Source organism: Otolemur garnettii, unplaced genomic scaffold (genome assembly GCF_000181295.1).
Source record: "Otolemur garnettii isolate 467f Iridium unplaced genomic scaffold, OtoGar3 scaffold00063, whole genome shotgun sequence".
Taxonomy (NCBI): Eukaryota; Metazoa; Chordata; class Mammalia; order Primates; family Galagidae; genus Otolemur; species Otolemur garnettii.
In genome coordinates this window covers 1,703,188-1,716,749 of record NW_003852458.1, presented here as the reverse complement: position 1 = coordinate 1,716,749, position 13,562 = coordinate 1,703,188, and the positions used below count along the sequence as shown (strand labels likewise).

Below are 13,562 nucleotides of genomic sequence, written 5' to 3'. Positions count from 1 at the left end.
GTGCCAGTATCCTAAGTGCTGGCTAGAGGGTCATATGTCAGTAAAACTGACTTGACAAATTTGTCCCTGCTCACACCCCAGATCAGTTGTTTGTTATTATTACTGCTTCCCAGCCAATCAACAATTCACCATCCAGATTTAACAGCTGGTAAACACCTGTAAAGAACAGGATGTTCTATTTAGTTTTTTGCATTCCTTTTTTCACATAATAATGATTATGTGATTTTTTATAATAATGATTTTTTTTTCCCTGTTACTTGTCTCAGCAAGACTTTCTCTCATTCCTTTTCTTTAGGACTCATACTCGTATGTAAGATCCACAGCTCCTGCTGTAGCTTATGATAGTAAGCAGTACTACCAACAACCAACAGCAACTGCTGCTGCTGTAGCTGCTGCTGCCCAGCCTCAGCCTTCTGTTGCTGAAACCTACTATCAAACAGGTAGGTTTTATTAACATTTCATTATAAACTATTAAAGTACATGATTTGCGGCATTTTTTATGAAGATACACTTTTGAGTCTACCTAAGCTCATAATGTTTTGTCACCTTGAGAAGCAGGTTCTAGCCATGTCCTTCTCTTCCTCTACTAGAATACCTTTGCATCACAAAGAGGGAGAAGGCTGTGGCAGCAATCTATGATCAAGTTGTTCTTCCTAGAAATGTATTCCATTTCTAGACTTTCAATCTACAGTTTCTTCCTGCTGAAATCAGCTATACAAAAGAAGCTGGGACGATACCTTTTGACCACATTGTTATCTTTGCCAGAAATGTCCAGAATATATTTTGTTGCTAGCTGCCTTTGTAACTGGTAGAAACTATTCATTGGGCCATATTTTTAATTCATATGATCTATAATGACGGTTTGTTTCTGTTACAAGCCACCTATAATGTTAAATACAGTATTCAGAATGGTCCAAGTGCAGGGAATGTTTTGTTTGCAAAAAAGCCTGCATATTTGTAGATTTTAAAAGGTAGATTTTGACTGTATGTGGTGGCTCGTGCCTGGGATCCCAGCAATTTGGGAGACCAGGGCAGGAGTATTGTTTGAGGCCAGGAGTTTGATGCCAGGCAACACAGCAAGCCCCCATCTCTACAAAAAAAATCTAAAAATTAGCCGGGCGCAGTGGTGCGCACCTGTAGAACCAGCCTCCTGGGAGCTGAGGCAGGAGGATCACTTAAGCCCAGAGGCTGGAGGCTGCAGTGAGCTCATGGCACTGCACTACGGCGTGGTTGAGTAAGAAGACCTTGTCTCTTTAATGAAAAAGAAGAAAAGATTTTTTTTTTTTTTTTTTTTGGGAAGAGATTTGAGAACTTTTAAAACAAACCTCTCTGAGTTTTGGAAAGTGGGCAACTTGTTTGATTATTTTTGAAGGACCTGAGGGTATATGTAGAGCCTTGGATTAGGAGAGATTAGGTCTGGCTTACAGTACTGGCTTTCCCACTAACGAGGGCAAGTAATTTTGACCTCTCTTCATCTGCATTCTGTTATCTGTAAAATGAAGTTGTTTCAGATCTCTCTAGATTCCCTTCTAGTTCTAAGATTTTATGAGTCCCTTAAAAGTGGTTTTAAAATATTTCGAATAATAATGACTTTTCTTAATGATCTCCATCAACTTGTGTATAAAATAATCTATAGGGAACTTCCTTGTTAATTGCCAAGCTTTAAGCATTGTTGTGCTTAAGAGTGCATAACATAGATTCAGAAGATCCTATTTTAGCCTAAGTTCTGATATTGACTATGTGACTTTTATAAGTCATTTAACTCTTAAATACGTATTAGTCTCCCCCATAAAATAATCGTCTCTATTTAGTGGATAAAATTTCATAAGCAGATACAGATTAAAGCTCTACGGTATCTTAACTGAGCATAAACTGAATTTGGCCTCCTATTATCTCTAATTTCTTAGAAATTACATTTATGTGTTTTAATGATCATTAATTACTATCAATTATTTAATTGATTAATTCAGTGATTGATGGTAAGCTTTGTAAGGTTCTTTGGAAGTACATTGTTTTAAATATGGTCAAAGGTAGCAGAGACATTAATGGTAGCCATTTAAGAATAAATATATACAAGCTATCGATATTCAACAGATTAAGTCAATAGCACTTTATCAGTTAGGATTAGATTGACATGTACTATGGCTAAATCAGTAAAATGTAATAAAATAAAATGTAATAAGTGGTATATGAACAATTTCCACATAATTAAACATTGAACTTTTTACTGTGAATTGAAATACATACTTTGAGTTTCTCTCCCTTTTGCTTCCAGCTTTAAGCCTGACTCACAAGTAAACTGACTAGCCTAAACACAATACACCCTTTTTCACAAAAACATTTTATTTTTACCAGTTGTAAGTAGTATTACTATTTCACTTAGTTGTAAATTTTGCCAAAATATCATTTTGGAAATATGTAGAAAACATTTAGGAAAAGATAGTAAATTAATTTACTTATTTTGTTTTTGTTGGTAATGAGAATTTTACCCCTTTTGCCAAGAGGAAATTGTTGGCATAATATCTGTAGTTAATGATGTTTAGACCTGTTCTTTCCAGTTTTTAAGGATATTGGTACGGTGACAATAGTGGCTTACTCTTCTAATTTTTTGATGTCTCTTTCCCACTTTAGCCCCCAAAGCAGGTTATAGCCAAGGTGCAACTCAGTATACTCAAGCCCAGCAAACTCGACAAGTGACAGCCATAAAACCAGCCACACCAAGTCCAGCTACCACTACTTTCTCCATTTATCCTGTATCCTCCACCGTACAGCCAGTAGCAGCTGCGGCTACTGTGGTGCCATCCTATACTCAGAGTGCTACTTATAGTACCACAGCAGTTACTTATTCTGGTAAGGCTGATAAACTGTGTTTAAATAAGTAAATAAATTAGAGACTTTAGAAACTGTCTTGATTTTCTGCAGAATTATTTTACTCCCAAGAACAGGAATTAAATTAATTGATAGGTGTTAATATAAATATATGTGCATAATGTGACAAATGGGGCCATACTGTAAGTTGTATGCTTTTTTTTAAAAAAAGAAAACCCAAAAACCCAAGATCTTGGCAAAACATAAAATTATAAAATATTCTTCGGGGATTTGAAAGCTAATTATGATTCTTAGGCCTAGAATTGTAATTCGAGGAAATAACTACCTGTCCTGTATAAGATCTTTTCCCTTTTGACTTTTGCCAAATAAATTTGAAAACTCAAGGTTGACACTCAGGGAATACTACACATTTATTTAGGCCCTTCAAGAGCTATTTCTTTATATTTATTATTAGGGATAAGCAATCATAAAAGTACTGGGTAGTCTTTTTAAACGTTCATAAGCCGGTGGTTATGTAACGTACCTCTTAAAAGGACAGAGTAGCTTTATTTTCCTTAAATAATTAAGTATTTCCCTTAGAGAGGTATGATCACTAAACCTTATTCTATCACACTACTCTTGCTCATTTCCTGCTTAGGTAGTTCACAGTATTCTGGTGATTAAAATCACACATATCTTTTTTTTTTAATAGATACTCCACTTTGTACTGCTGTAAGATTTTATTGTTGGTTTGCATTTTATTTATTCCTTAATACTAACTATCTTGTTCCATGGAGCATTTAAGGTGGCATGGGCAATTTTAGTTCTTCTTTTTTTTAAGAGACAAGATCTCGCTGTGTTGCCCAGAGTGGAGTGCAATAGTTGTTTACAGGCACAGTCCCACTACTGTTTAAGCACAGTTGTTTTGACCTGCTCCATTTCTGACCTGGGCCAGTTTGTCCCTCTTTAGGCAATCTGGTGGTCCCTGGCTTCTGGGGTATCACATATCAATGCCAAACTTAGTGGAGACACCTGATCAGCATAATGCACTACAACCTAAGCTCCTGGGCTCTAGTGATCCTCCTGCCTCAGCCTCCCAAGTAAGCTGGGAGTATAGGTATGTGCTCCTGTACCTGGCCAGTTCTTACCTCTTAATACTTTATTTATTTTTCAGAAGATAAGCCACAAATGACACTTTATTTCTCAGAGATTTCTTATCTCTTACTCTAGGGTGTTAGGGAGACAGTCATGAACTAGGTAGGCATGCAGTGTTTGGGAACAGCTGTTTGTTGTTCTGGAATACAGGATATGCAGGGTAAATATCAGGAGGTAAGTGGAGAAATGTCAGTGTGTAAAGCTGTATATACTCTGCTGTGGTATTATCTGTCTTTATCATATGGGCACAAAGGACACCACAGAGGAGATCTTAAGCAATGGAGCAGTGGAAGCGAGCAGATTTGTAAGTTATCTGACAACCACTTGGAAATGAACTGGAGTGAGACATCGATTTCTGAGAATTGCAATTGGACTGGTGAATGTCGAGAACCTGATCAAAGAGATGAGGGTAGAAGGGCTTTTTATAATCTATTAAAGACGGAGTCAAGGATATTTCCTATTTAGGAAAGAAATCTTTTGTTAAGATCTCAAGAAACTGTTAAATTTATTACTATTTCTAGACCTATCATTTCAGATTTCCCAGATACAGCTTTTCTGGCCATCTCTTGTCTGGTTGATGAGCTATAATTATAACCAGGATTAGTGCAGCGAAATCTGATTTTCATTTAACTTAATTTTTTTTAAATGTCTATATTAGCTTTAACAAAACAGAAGGTACCAGAAGCCTTTCCTATTCGTTATTTTTGTCTTACTTGCACTTCCTCTCCTTTGTCTCACACATGGCTATTTCTCTCTGGTTGTTTACACAGTATGGAAAAAAACTTTTTTTTTTTTTTTTTTGGCAGTTTTTGACCAGGGCAGGGCCAGTTTTTGGCAGTTTTTGGCCAGGGCTGCATTTGAACCCGTCACCTCTGGTATATGTGGCCACTCCTTTGAGCCACAGGCACCCGTATGAGAATATTTTTTACTTACTGCCTTACTACATGAGTAACAGATCATTACTTTAAACTTTAGAAACTGTAGATACAGAAAAAAGGTTAAACCACTAGATATTTACCCCTGGACACTAACTTTCATTAACATTTTAGTGCATGTCTTTATACTTTCATAGAATATGCATATATAAATATCATAGTTTTTTTATAAAAATGAATTTATCTTTTTCATGCAATTATGCAAACTCCTTTCTTCTCATTGTGAATGTTCTTTTCATGCCAAAAATATGGAGTTATATCATTCCTTTGATTGTTTTTCCCCAACTTTTTATCTCACCTTTCTCTTAAAACCTGTTTTCAAGTGCGTTCTGCAATATATTTTGTAAGTTGTAGAAAACCTGGTACTTTGCCTCAAATTCCTCAGAATGTATTTTCTAAGAATAAGGATGTTATTTTATGTAGCCACAATGTCATTATAAAAAGGAATTGAACATATAAACTATCTGATATGTAAGTTTCCCCATATGTCAAAAAATGTCTTTTATGGCCGGGTTTTATATTTGGTATATATGTGTTCGTGTTTGTGCTTTGTTTTAAATTTATGGTCCAGTCAAAGGTCATGAATTGTATTTAGCTGTTATACCTTGTCAATTTCCTTTAGTACAACCCCTTCTTTTTATTTTGTATAGTGTGTTTTTTTTTGAGAGAGTCTCACTTTGTTGCCCTCAGTAGGGTGCCATGGCATCACAGCAACCTCGAAATCCTGGGCTTTTAAGCAACTTTCCTGCCTCAGCCTCCCAAGGCCTACAGGCGCCCGCCACAACACCCACCCATTTTTTGTTCCAGTTGTCACTGTTTTTAGCTGGCCTGGACCAGGTTCAAACCCGCCAGCCTCAGCATATGTGGCTGGCGCCATAACCACTGTACTATAGGCACCAAGCCTCATGATACATTTTTTAAGAGCTCAGGCCATTTGTAGAATGTGCCACAATTTGATTTATCTGATGATTTATATTAGATTTAGGCAATTTTTAAAGAAAGAATAGTTTTCTATTTCATAACATGAGAAGCACATAGTAATATCAACTTCTTATTGATGATGCCTTCACTAGTTAAAGTGGTGTCTTCCATCTCTCCATTATAAAGATAGCTTTTCCCTTTGTAATTAACAAGTGATCTGTGGGCCTGTTGCCCACTTACCTTCCACCTTATGCTATTAGATTTTTTTGAAAATCTCTTAACTGAATGAATTTTTATGATGATAGTTGCAAAATCATTGATTCTTAGGCATTCTTCTCTAAAGAAGAGTCCCCTTTTCTCACTTCTTTTTTGATATTGGTATGGATGCATTCTTTTTTATTCAAGGTACAATTGTCCTATATCCATGTGGAATTGGTTCCAGGACTACTGTGGATACCAAAATCCTCAGATGCTTGATTCCCTTATATAAAGTAGTGGCCAAGTATTTGCATATAACTTACACATATTCTCTTGTATGTACTTTAAGTCATATCTAGATTACTAATAATACCTAATACAATGTAAATGCTTTATAAATAGATGATACACTGTGTTGAATATTTTCATTTTTATTTTTGACTCCTCCTCCCCCAGTGATTAATTTTTTTAATCCACGGTTGGTTGAATCCTTAGATGTAGAGAACCCATGAATATGGAGGACTGACTGTATTTATAATCCATTACTCTCATTTCTTCTTTCAGGCTCACATTGTTCCACTTTGGCCAGTGAGATCCTTTTCATGTCAGCTCCTGAGTTTTTTTGACATGTCCTCAATAGTTTTTGAGCACGTCTTTCCTTTTTGGCATTGTAAATTGTACAGATAAACTTTGAGCTTTCCCTGCCCTGGACTCATAATCAACCATTTCACAAAGGAGCCTTGGTTTCTTATAAATTCCAATGACATTTAGAAGCCATTTTAATGGTCATATAATATTTTATTGTATGGATGTCCTATATGTTAAAAAGTGTGTACTTGGGAACATTTCATTGTATATTAGAGAAAAACTAGAAATAGCACTGGGTAGAACAATCCATATATGTAAAGATGCGTGCATTCGTTCAGTTCTTTTCCCTAGGATAAAGGCCTAGATATGGAACGATTAATTTTTAAAGATTATGTGAGGCACAGCACAAAATGGCAATCCAGAGAAATCATTGTTAAGGCTTAGAGTTCTATATCTAATTTTTGGCAGTTACAACTTAGGTCAGCTGTTCTTTTTTCTCTGATTAAAATGAGGAGTTCAGAATATTGCTGCCTACTAAATGGTGATTTATATCATGATGGATTTGCTGCTGAAATGATATGTTTTTATTTCTGATATTGTGCCTTTAAAAATATTTCAACATTTCTAACAGTGTAACCTAGTAATTGATAAGCATTTTTCAATTAGTTTTCAATTTTTCAATTGAAACTAATTTTTCAATTGAACTAATTTTTCAATTAGTTTTTCAGTTTTGTTTTTCATTTTTGAGACAGAATCTCATTTTGTCCCTCTGGGTAGAGTGTGGTGGCCTCATAGCTCACAGCAACCTCAAAAACTCCTGAGCTCAGGCTCAGTGCCTATGGCTCAAGTGGCTAAGGCGCCAGCCACATACACCTAAGGTGGCGAGTTCGAATCCAGCCCGGGCCTACCAAACGACAATGACAACTGCCACCAAAAAACAGCCAGGTGTTGTGGCGGGCGCCTGTGGTCCCAGCTACTTGGGAGGCTGAGGCAGGAGACTCGCTTGAGCCCAGGAATTGGAGGTTGCTGTGAGCTGTGATGCCACAGCACTCTACCCAGGGGGACAGCTTGAGGCTCTGTCTCAAAAAAAAAAAAAAAAACAACTCCTGAGCTCAAACAATCCTCTTGCCTCAGCCTCCTGAGTAGGTGGGACTACAGCCATCCACCACAGCACCCAGCTATTTTTTTTCTTTTTTAGAGACAGAGTCTTGCTCTTGCTTAGGCTGTCTGGAACTCCTGAGCTCAAGCAATCCACCCTCCTTAGCCTTTCAGAATGCTAGGATTCCAGGCGTGAGCCACCGCGCCCAGCCTTAATCAAAGTACTTTTGAGTGAAGCTATTTTAGTTTCCAAAACTTGAGCTTTTATTTAACTTACAGGTAAAGCCTGTATTTCTCTCCTACAATGCTCTTACAAGAGTATATTTGTTTGCTTGTGGTCATAAGAGAACTTAGGTATTCTTTAACAGAGTTCCAGAATCTTTAGCCCACTCAATAATGCATGTTTTGATTTTTTTAAACAAAGTAGTAAGCTGTAATTAAACTTGCCTTTTATTAGTTTTAGACTACCTGTGTGCAGATGGAGATTATTTTATAAATAGTAACCTTAACCTGGTAATTTTTGTGCATTTAGTTTAATGTTTAAAGGATCTCACAGTTTCTAATCTTTCGTTTTCTGATCTATAAAATAAGGATAGTAAGATTTATTTTCACCTGTGTTGCACATCAGTTCTGAAAACTACACTGCGCATAGCACATTCATTCTCATACTATGAACTCTTAGTTTCTTATTTCTTTTTTTTTTCTTTTTTGTTACAGTTTGGCTGGGCTGGGTTCGAACCTGCCACCCTCAGTTTATGGGGCCAGCGCCCTACTCACTGAGCCACAGGCACCGCCCTGAACTCTTAGTTTTAAAAAAACTAAAAGACCTAGTCTTCTGGCATTGTTAGCATCTTGCCCTTATCTCATGTTTTTTTCCCCTTTCATGTATAATTAATAAAGTTATATTGTAAGTGGCATTTTTATAGCTTCTAAAATTCTAAAAGAACTAAAGTCATTTGTAAAATGTCTGTTAGAAAGATTTCCTATAAAAATTATGGTCCCATAAGTTAAGATGTATATGGGAAGCCTTGGGAAAATAAATAAATAAATAAAATAAAAAATAAAAATCATGGTCCGCATCAGTAATCATCTAAAAACAGCATTATTATTTTTAATTGGACATTTTATGGTATTTCTTTATAGTGAAATTCAAACTATTTGTGTGTTTGCCTATAAATTTAGAAAGCATTTTGTCTGTGAGTTTGATTATGTTCTTTTATCACATTCTTAAGTAAAAGAGGACATTTGTATGACTGCCCAGTATTAAGTTTATTGATCTGTAGAATTTTTCTTTTAACTAGTTTTGTTTTTTGATTTTTTTAAAATTTGATTGTGTTCTTATCATAGAGATAAGTCTCTCTACTTTCATTTCAGATACTTTCTTGTCTGTTCCATACTTTCTATCTTAAAACTTCAAATTTATATACTCTAATAACCTGATATAAAAGTCTAGAAAAGTATTCCTCAAAACTTGTTAGACTCCTTTCTCTCTAGATATGTTTAGTTCCAGATTTCTGTGATTGTGATTTTCCATGTATCTTAGCTCTTACCCTTCAAATTCATGTTTTCTTCTTTATGTATAAAGATTTATTGGAATTAGTGCAAAATAAAGATTTTCAGTATAGCAGTCTGTATTTGAGAGACCACCTTTACTAAACAATTAGCATTCCTTAAATAGTTCTTCTGTGCCATCCTGGCAACTAAGAACTGCTCTTGAGCCTTGTATCATTCTGTGCCCACCCATTACTACTTATAGGAATAAAGAAGTCTCTGAAATGTTTGTCATATTTCCAGAGATCTTAGTTTAAAAGTGGTAAGTTTTTATTTTCAGATAGGCTTAGGTGTCAAATCAGCAACTTTAGGCCAGGCATGGTGGGTCACACCTGTAATTCTAACACTCTGGGAGGTGAAGGCAGAAGGACCCCTTGAGCTCAGGAGTTTGAGACCAGCCTGAGCAAGAGTGAGACCTCATCTTTACTAAAAATAGAAAAATTAGCCAACCATTGCAATGTGCTTCTATAGTCCCAGCTACTCGGACACTGAGCCCAAATAAATAAATAAAATCAGCAACTATGTCAAAATATTTGAAAACGTTTTATTTCATTTCTAAATCACTCAACATACGTATCATTAGCTAACATGTACTTATTCTGTGGAGACACTGACAGTGGAAATATATCAAATCCTTACATTTAACCAGAAAACAGTGCTTTTTCATCTTTTGGAAGGTGAGAACCAGTGTGTTAGTCCTTAATTCCAAAATCTTTGAACAGTTGTCCTGTTCATCAGAACTCCAGCTTCATATCACAAACTTAAGCTAAGCTTTATTTACTTTGCCTCCCCAAACTAGCTTCTGTCACCTTCTTGCTTTTATCAGTTATACAACCCATCAGATAATCAGTGGGGCTCAATCGTGGTGTTATCTTTGTATACCTTTTTCTTCTTTTATCCTTTTAGCCACCAAACATGTCAAATATTACTTTCATGGTTTTTGTTTTTCCTATCTAGCATCCTACTTGAGATTCTTCCTAAAATTCAACACTTCTCATTGTGTTCTGATGATTTTTGCATGTGGGGAATTAATATATTCTATCACCATACAAGTTTGTCATTCTGTCACATCCCGCCAACTGAACTAAATTTCTCTAAAGCAGAGACTAAATCTTCTGTTTTCTTTATACTTCTATAACAGTAACACCTGGCATATGTTGAATACTTATTGAGTGACTAGAAAAGGAAGGTGAGATTTTTTCTGGGTTCTCTTAGATATACATTATTTGTAAATATGCACGAGTAAATATAACATTATTGTAGGATTTATGGAATTTAAATTTGTAACTAACAACTTGTCTTTCTGTAATTATGTAACATAATTTTTGTTTGATTTTATTTGTAAGGTACGTCTTATTCAGGTTATGAAGCAGCAGTGTATTCAGCTGCATCTTCGTACTATCAACAGCAGCAGCAGCAACAGAAACAGGCGGCAGCAGCAGCTGCTGCTGCTGCTGCTACAGCTGCCTGGACAGGGACCACCTTTACTAAAAAAGCACCATTCCAAAATAAACAACTGAAACCAAAACAGCCTCCCAAACCACCCCAGATTCACTATTGTGACGTTTGTAAGATCAGCTGTGCTGGACCACAGGTACTTACGTTGTATGTTAAACCATGAGTCATCACTCGTTATTTTTGATAGTTAAGTATGGTTGATATTCTAACTCTTGTGTCTACAGAGAAGTTTACATTTTCTTTCCTATTAGCTTTCAGCCAGTGCACATATATTTTGTTAAATACTCATTTTTAAACTAATTTTATTAAGATATGAGAATTGTATTCAGGAAAAAAAATAGTAAAAATGTAAATGATAAATGGGCAAATTGAGCTTTTGGGGGGAAAAAGACTTTGCTCTTTGAATAAAGGTTCAATTTAGTTTAAAAGTTTTATAGTCAAATTAATTGGGATTTGGGCATAAGATTGAGTTTTCATTTCTTTTTAGCATCTATAACTTTGTAAAGCCTTTACTATACAAAATTCTCCAACTTAAGATAATTGCTTATAATTTTCAGGATTGTATTTCTAATGAGACTGACTTTTCTATATGCTGTATAGAATATGACTTATTTCTGTGACCTCTTCCACGAGAGGAAAAGGTACTGTGGGAACAAGAAATGTGTAAGGAAGTGCCTTTTTCGAAAATAATCAACTAATGAAGCATACAAGACCTTTCTTTCTTTTTTTTTTTTTTTTTTTGAGACAGAGCCTAAAGCTGTCCCCCTGGGTACAGTGCCATGGCATCACAGCTCACAGCAACCTCCAACTCCTGGGCTCAAGCGAGTCTCCTGCCTCTGCCTCCCAAGTAGCTGGGACCACAGGTGCCCGCCACAACACCTGGCTATTTTTTGGTTGCAGCCATCGTTGTTTGGCGGGCCTGGGCTGGATTCGAACCCACCACCTTAGGTGTATGTGGCTGGCGCCTTAGCCACTTGAGCCACAGACGCCGAGCCCTTTATTTCTTTTTGATTTTGTTTTGTTCTTGGTTGCTAAACCTTTAAATGGATGATTTATAGGCCCGAGTTTGTAATAGCTGATGGGAGGCCAGACTCTCCTTTCCAGCCTTATTTGTTACTACTCTGAGAGTGTCTAGTTTTTATATAAAAATAAGGTAAACAGCTTAGCAGATAAAAGACATGTTATTTGCAAAGAAAAAACGGTTTTGGCTGTCTGGTATTTTCTTAAGTTATATTTATTCAACACTTCTGCCCCACTTTTTTTTTTTTTTTTTTTGAGACAGTTTCTGCTGTGGTGTCATCATAGCTCCCAGCAACCTCGAACTCTTGGGCTTGAGAAACTCTGTTGCCTCAGCCTCTCACTTAGCTGGGACTACAGGTGTGTGCAGCGTACAAACACGCACAGCTAGTTTTTTTCTATTTTTATTAGAGACTGGGGCTCACTCTTGCTCAGGCTGGTCTCAAACTCCTGAGCTCAAGCAGTCCTCCCACCTGGGCCTTTTAGAGTGCTAAAATTACAGGCATGGGCCACTGCACCTTGCCTTTATGTACATTTTTTTAAAATTTACTAGATTAGTTCTATTTTTATACTATGATTTTGGAGTACTTTTAATTTACTAACATTTCAGCTAAACACAGGATAGACATAAATGTGCAATTTAAAATAGTTTAACATAGTAAGTAACTTCTCCACAGACTTCATGGACACCCTGTATATAAAACTTTTTCCTGTTATAAATATGATAGGAAATGGTTCTGTTGTGGATTGCATAGTTGGTAGAGGCAGGTGGAGAGTGTTTTCAAGGACTCAGGATATACATGGAAAGGAACAAGAATGATAGTATTTGAGGAGCGTTTCCTACTCTGGGCTGATTATTCAGAGGAGTTGATATCATGAGTGCCAGATATTAACATAAGAGATTTATTGGCTATGTGGGTGTCCATGTAAAAGGATAGAACATGATGCTAGAGTGATAGGTTAGCAACAGCATTTGGGATGAGTATATATGAGCCTGATGATTGATTTGAGGGTGTTGAATGGTTACAGGAGAATAGACTAGGGGTGCCTTAAGGGACTTTTGAGCCTTAGAGAAAAATATATTGAGATTTTGAGTTGGAGTACAGTCTGGATCAGTGGTTCTCAACCTTTCTAATGCTGCAACCCTGTGATTACAGTTCCTCATGTTGTGGTGACCCCAACCATAAAATTATCTTTATTGCTACTTCATAACTGTAATTTTGCTACTGTTATGAATTGTAATGTAAATATCTGATATGCAGGATGTATTTAGGCAGCCCCAGTAAAAGGGTTGTTCTCAACCCCCAAAGGGGTCGTGACCCACAGGTTGAGAACTGCTGGTCTAGATGTTCATAAGAAGAAGAGTAAGTTGATTCAGATGTAAGGGTGAAGGTTGCATTTCTGGCTGTGCCACTAAACCGTGTGGTCTTGAGCAAGTTAGAGACCTTAACTCTTTTGGATTTTTGTTTTCTCACTTTTGTAAGAAAGACTTGTCCTAAATCAGTGGTTTTCAACCTTCCTAATGCCACGTCCCTTTAATACAGTTCCTGTGGGTCAAGACCCACAGGTTGAAAACCACTGTCCTAAATTAATTATGTCTCAAACTGTTTCATAGAGCCACTTCAGATAATGAAAGGAGAATCAAATGGCTGAGCCTTAGGTCTTCTTTTGTTTCGAAAACAACTTTCAATACTTATGTATGATTTCATTTGGAAAAAGGATTGTTTAAGAATTAGAAAATCGGGCAGTGCCTGTGGCTCAAAAGGTTAGGGCGCTACCATATGCCAGACGTGGCGGGTTCAAACCCAGCACTGGCCAAAAAAAAAAAAAAAA

General features: G+C 36.5%; 1 protein-coding gene across 2 annotated transcripts in view; it reads left to right on the top strand.

Annotated features, from left to right (window-relative positions):
- ZFR (zinc finger RNA binding protein) overlaps positions 1-13,562 on the top strand; it is a 66,017-nt gene that overhangs the window by 26,797 nt on the left and 25,658 nt on the right. For both annotated transcript variants that reach the window (XM_023515005.1, XM_023515006.1), the window contains exons 4-6: positions 296-440; positions 2,632-2,850; positions 10,601-10,848. In XM_023515005.1, the coding sequence (XP_023370773.1) occupies positions 296-440; positions 2,632-2,850; positions 10,601-10,848 (612 nt within the window). The remainder of the gene's footprint in view (positions 1-295; positions 441-2,631; positions 2,851-10,600; positions 10,849-13,562) is intronic.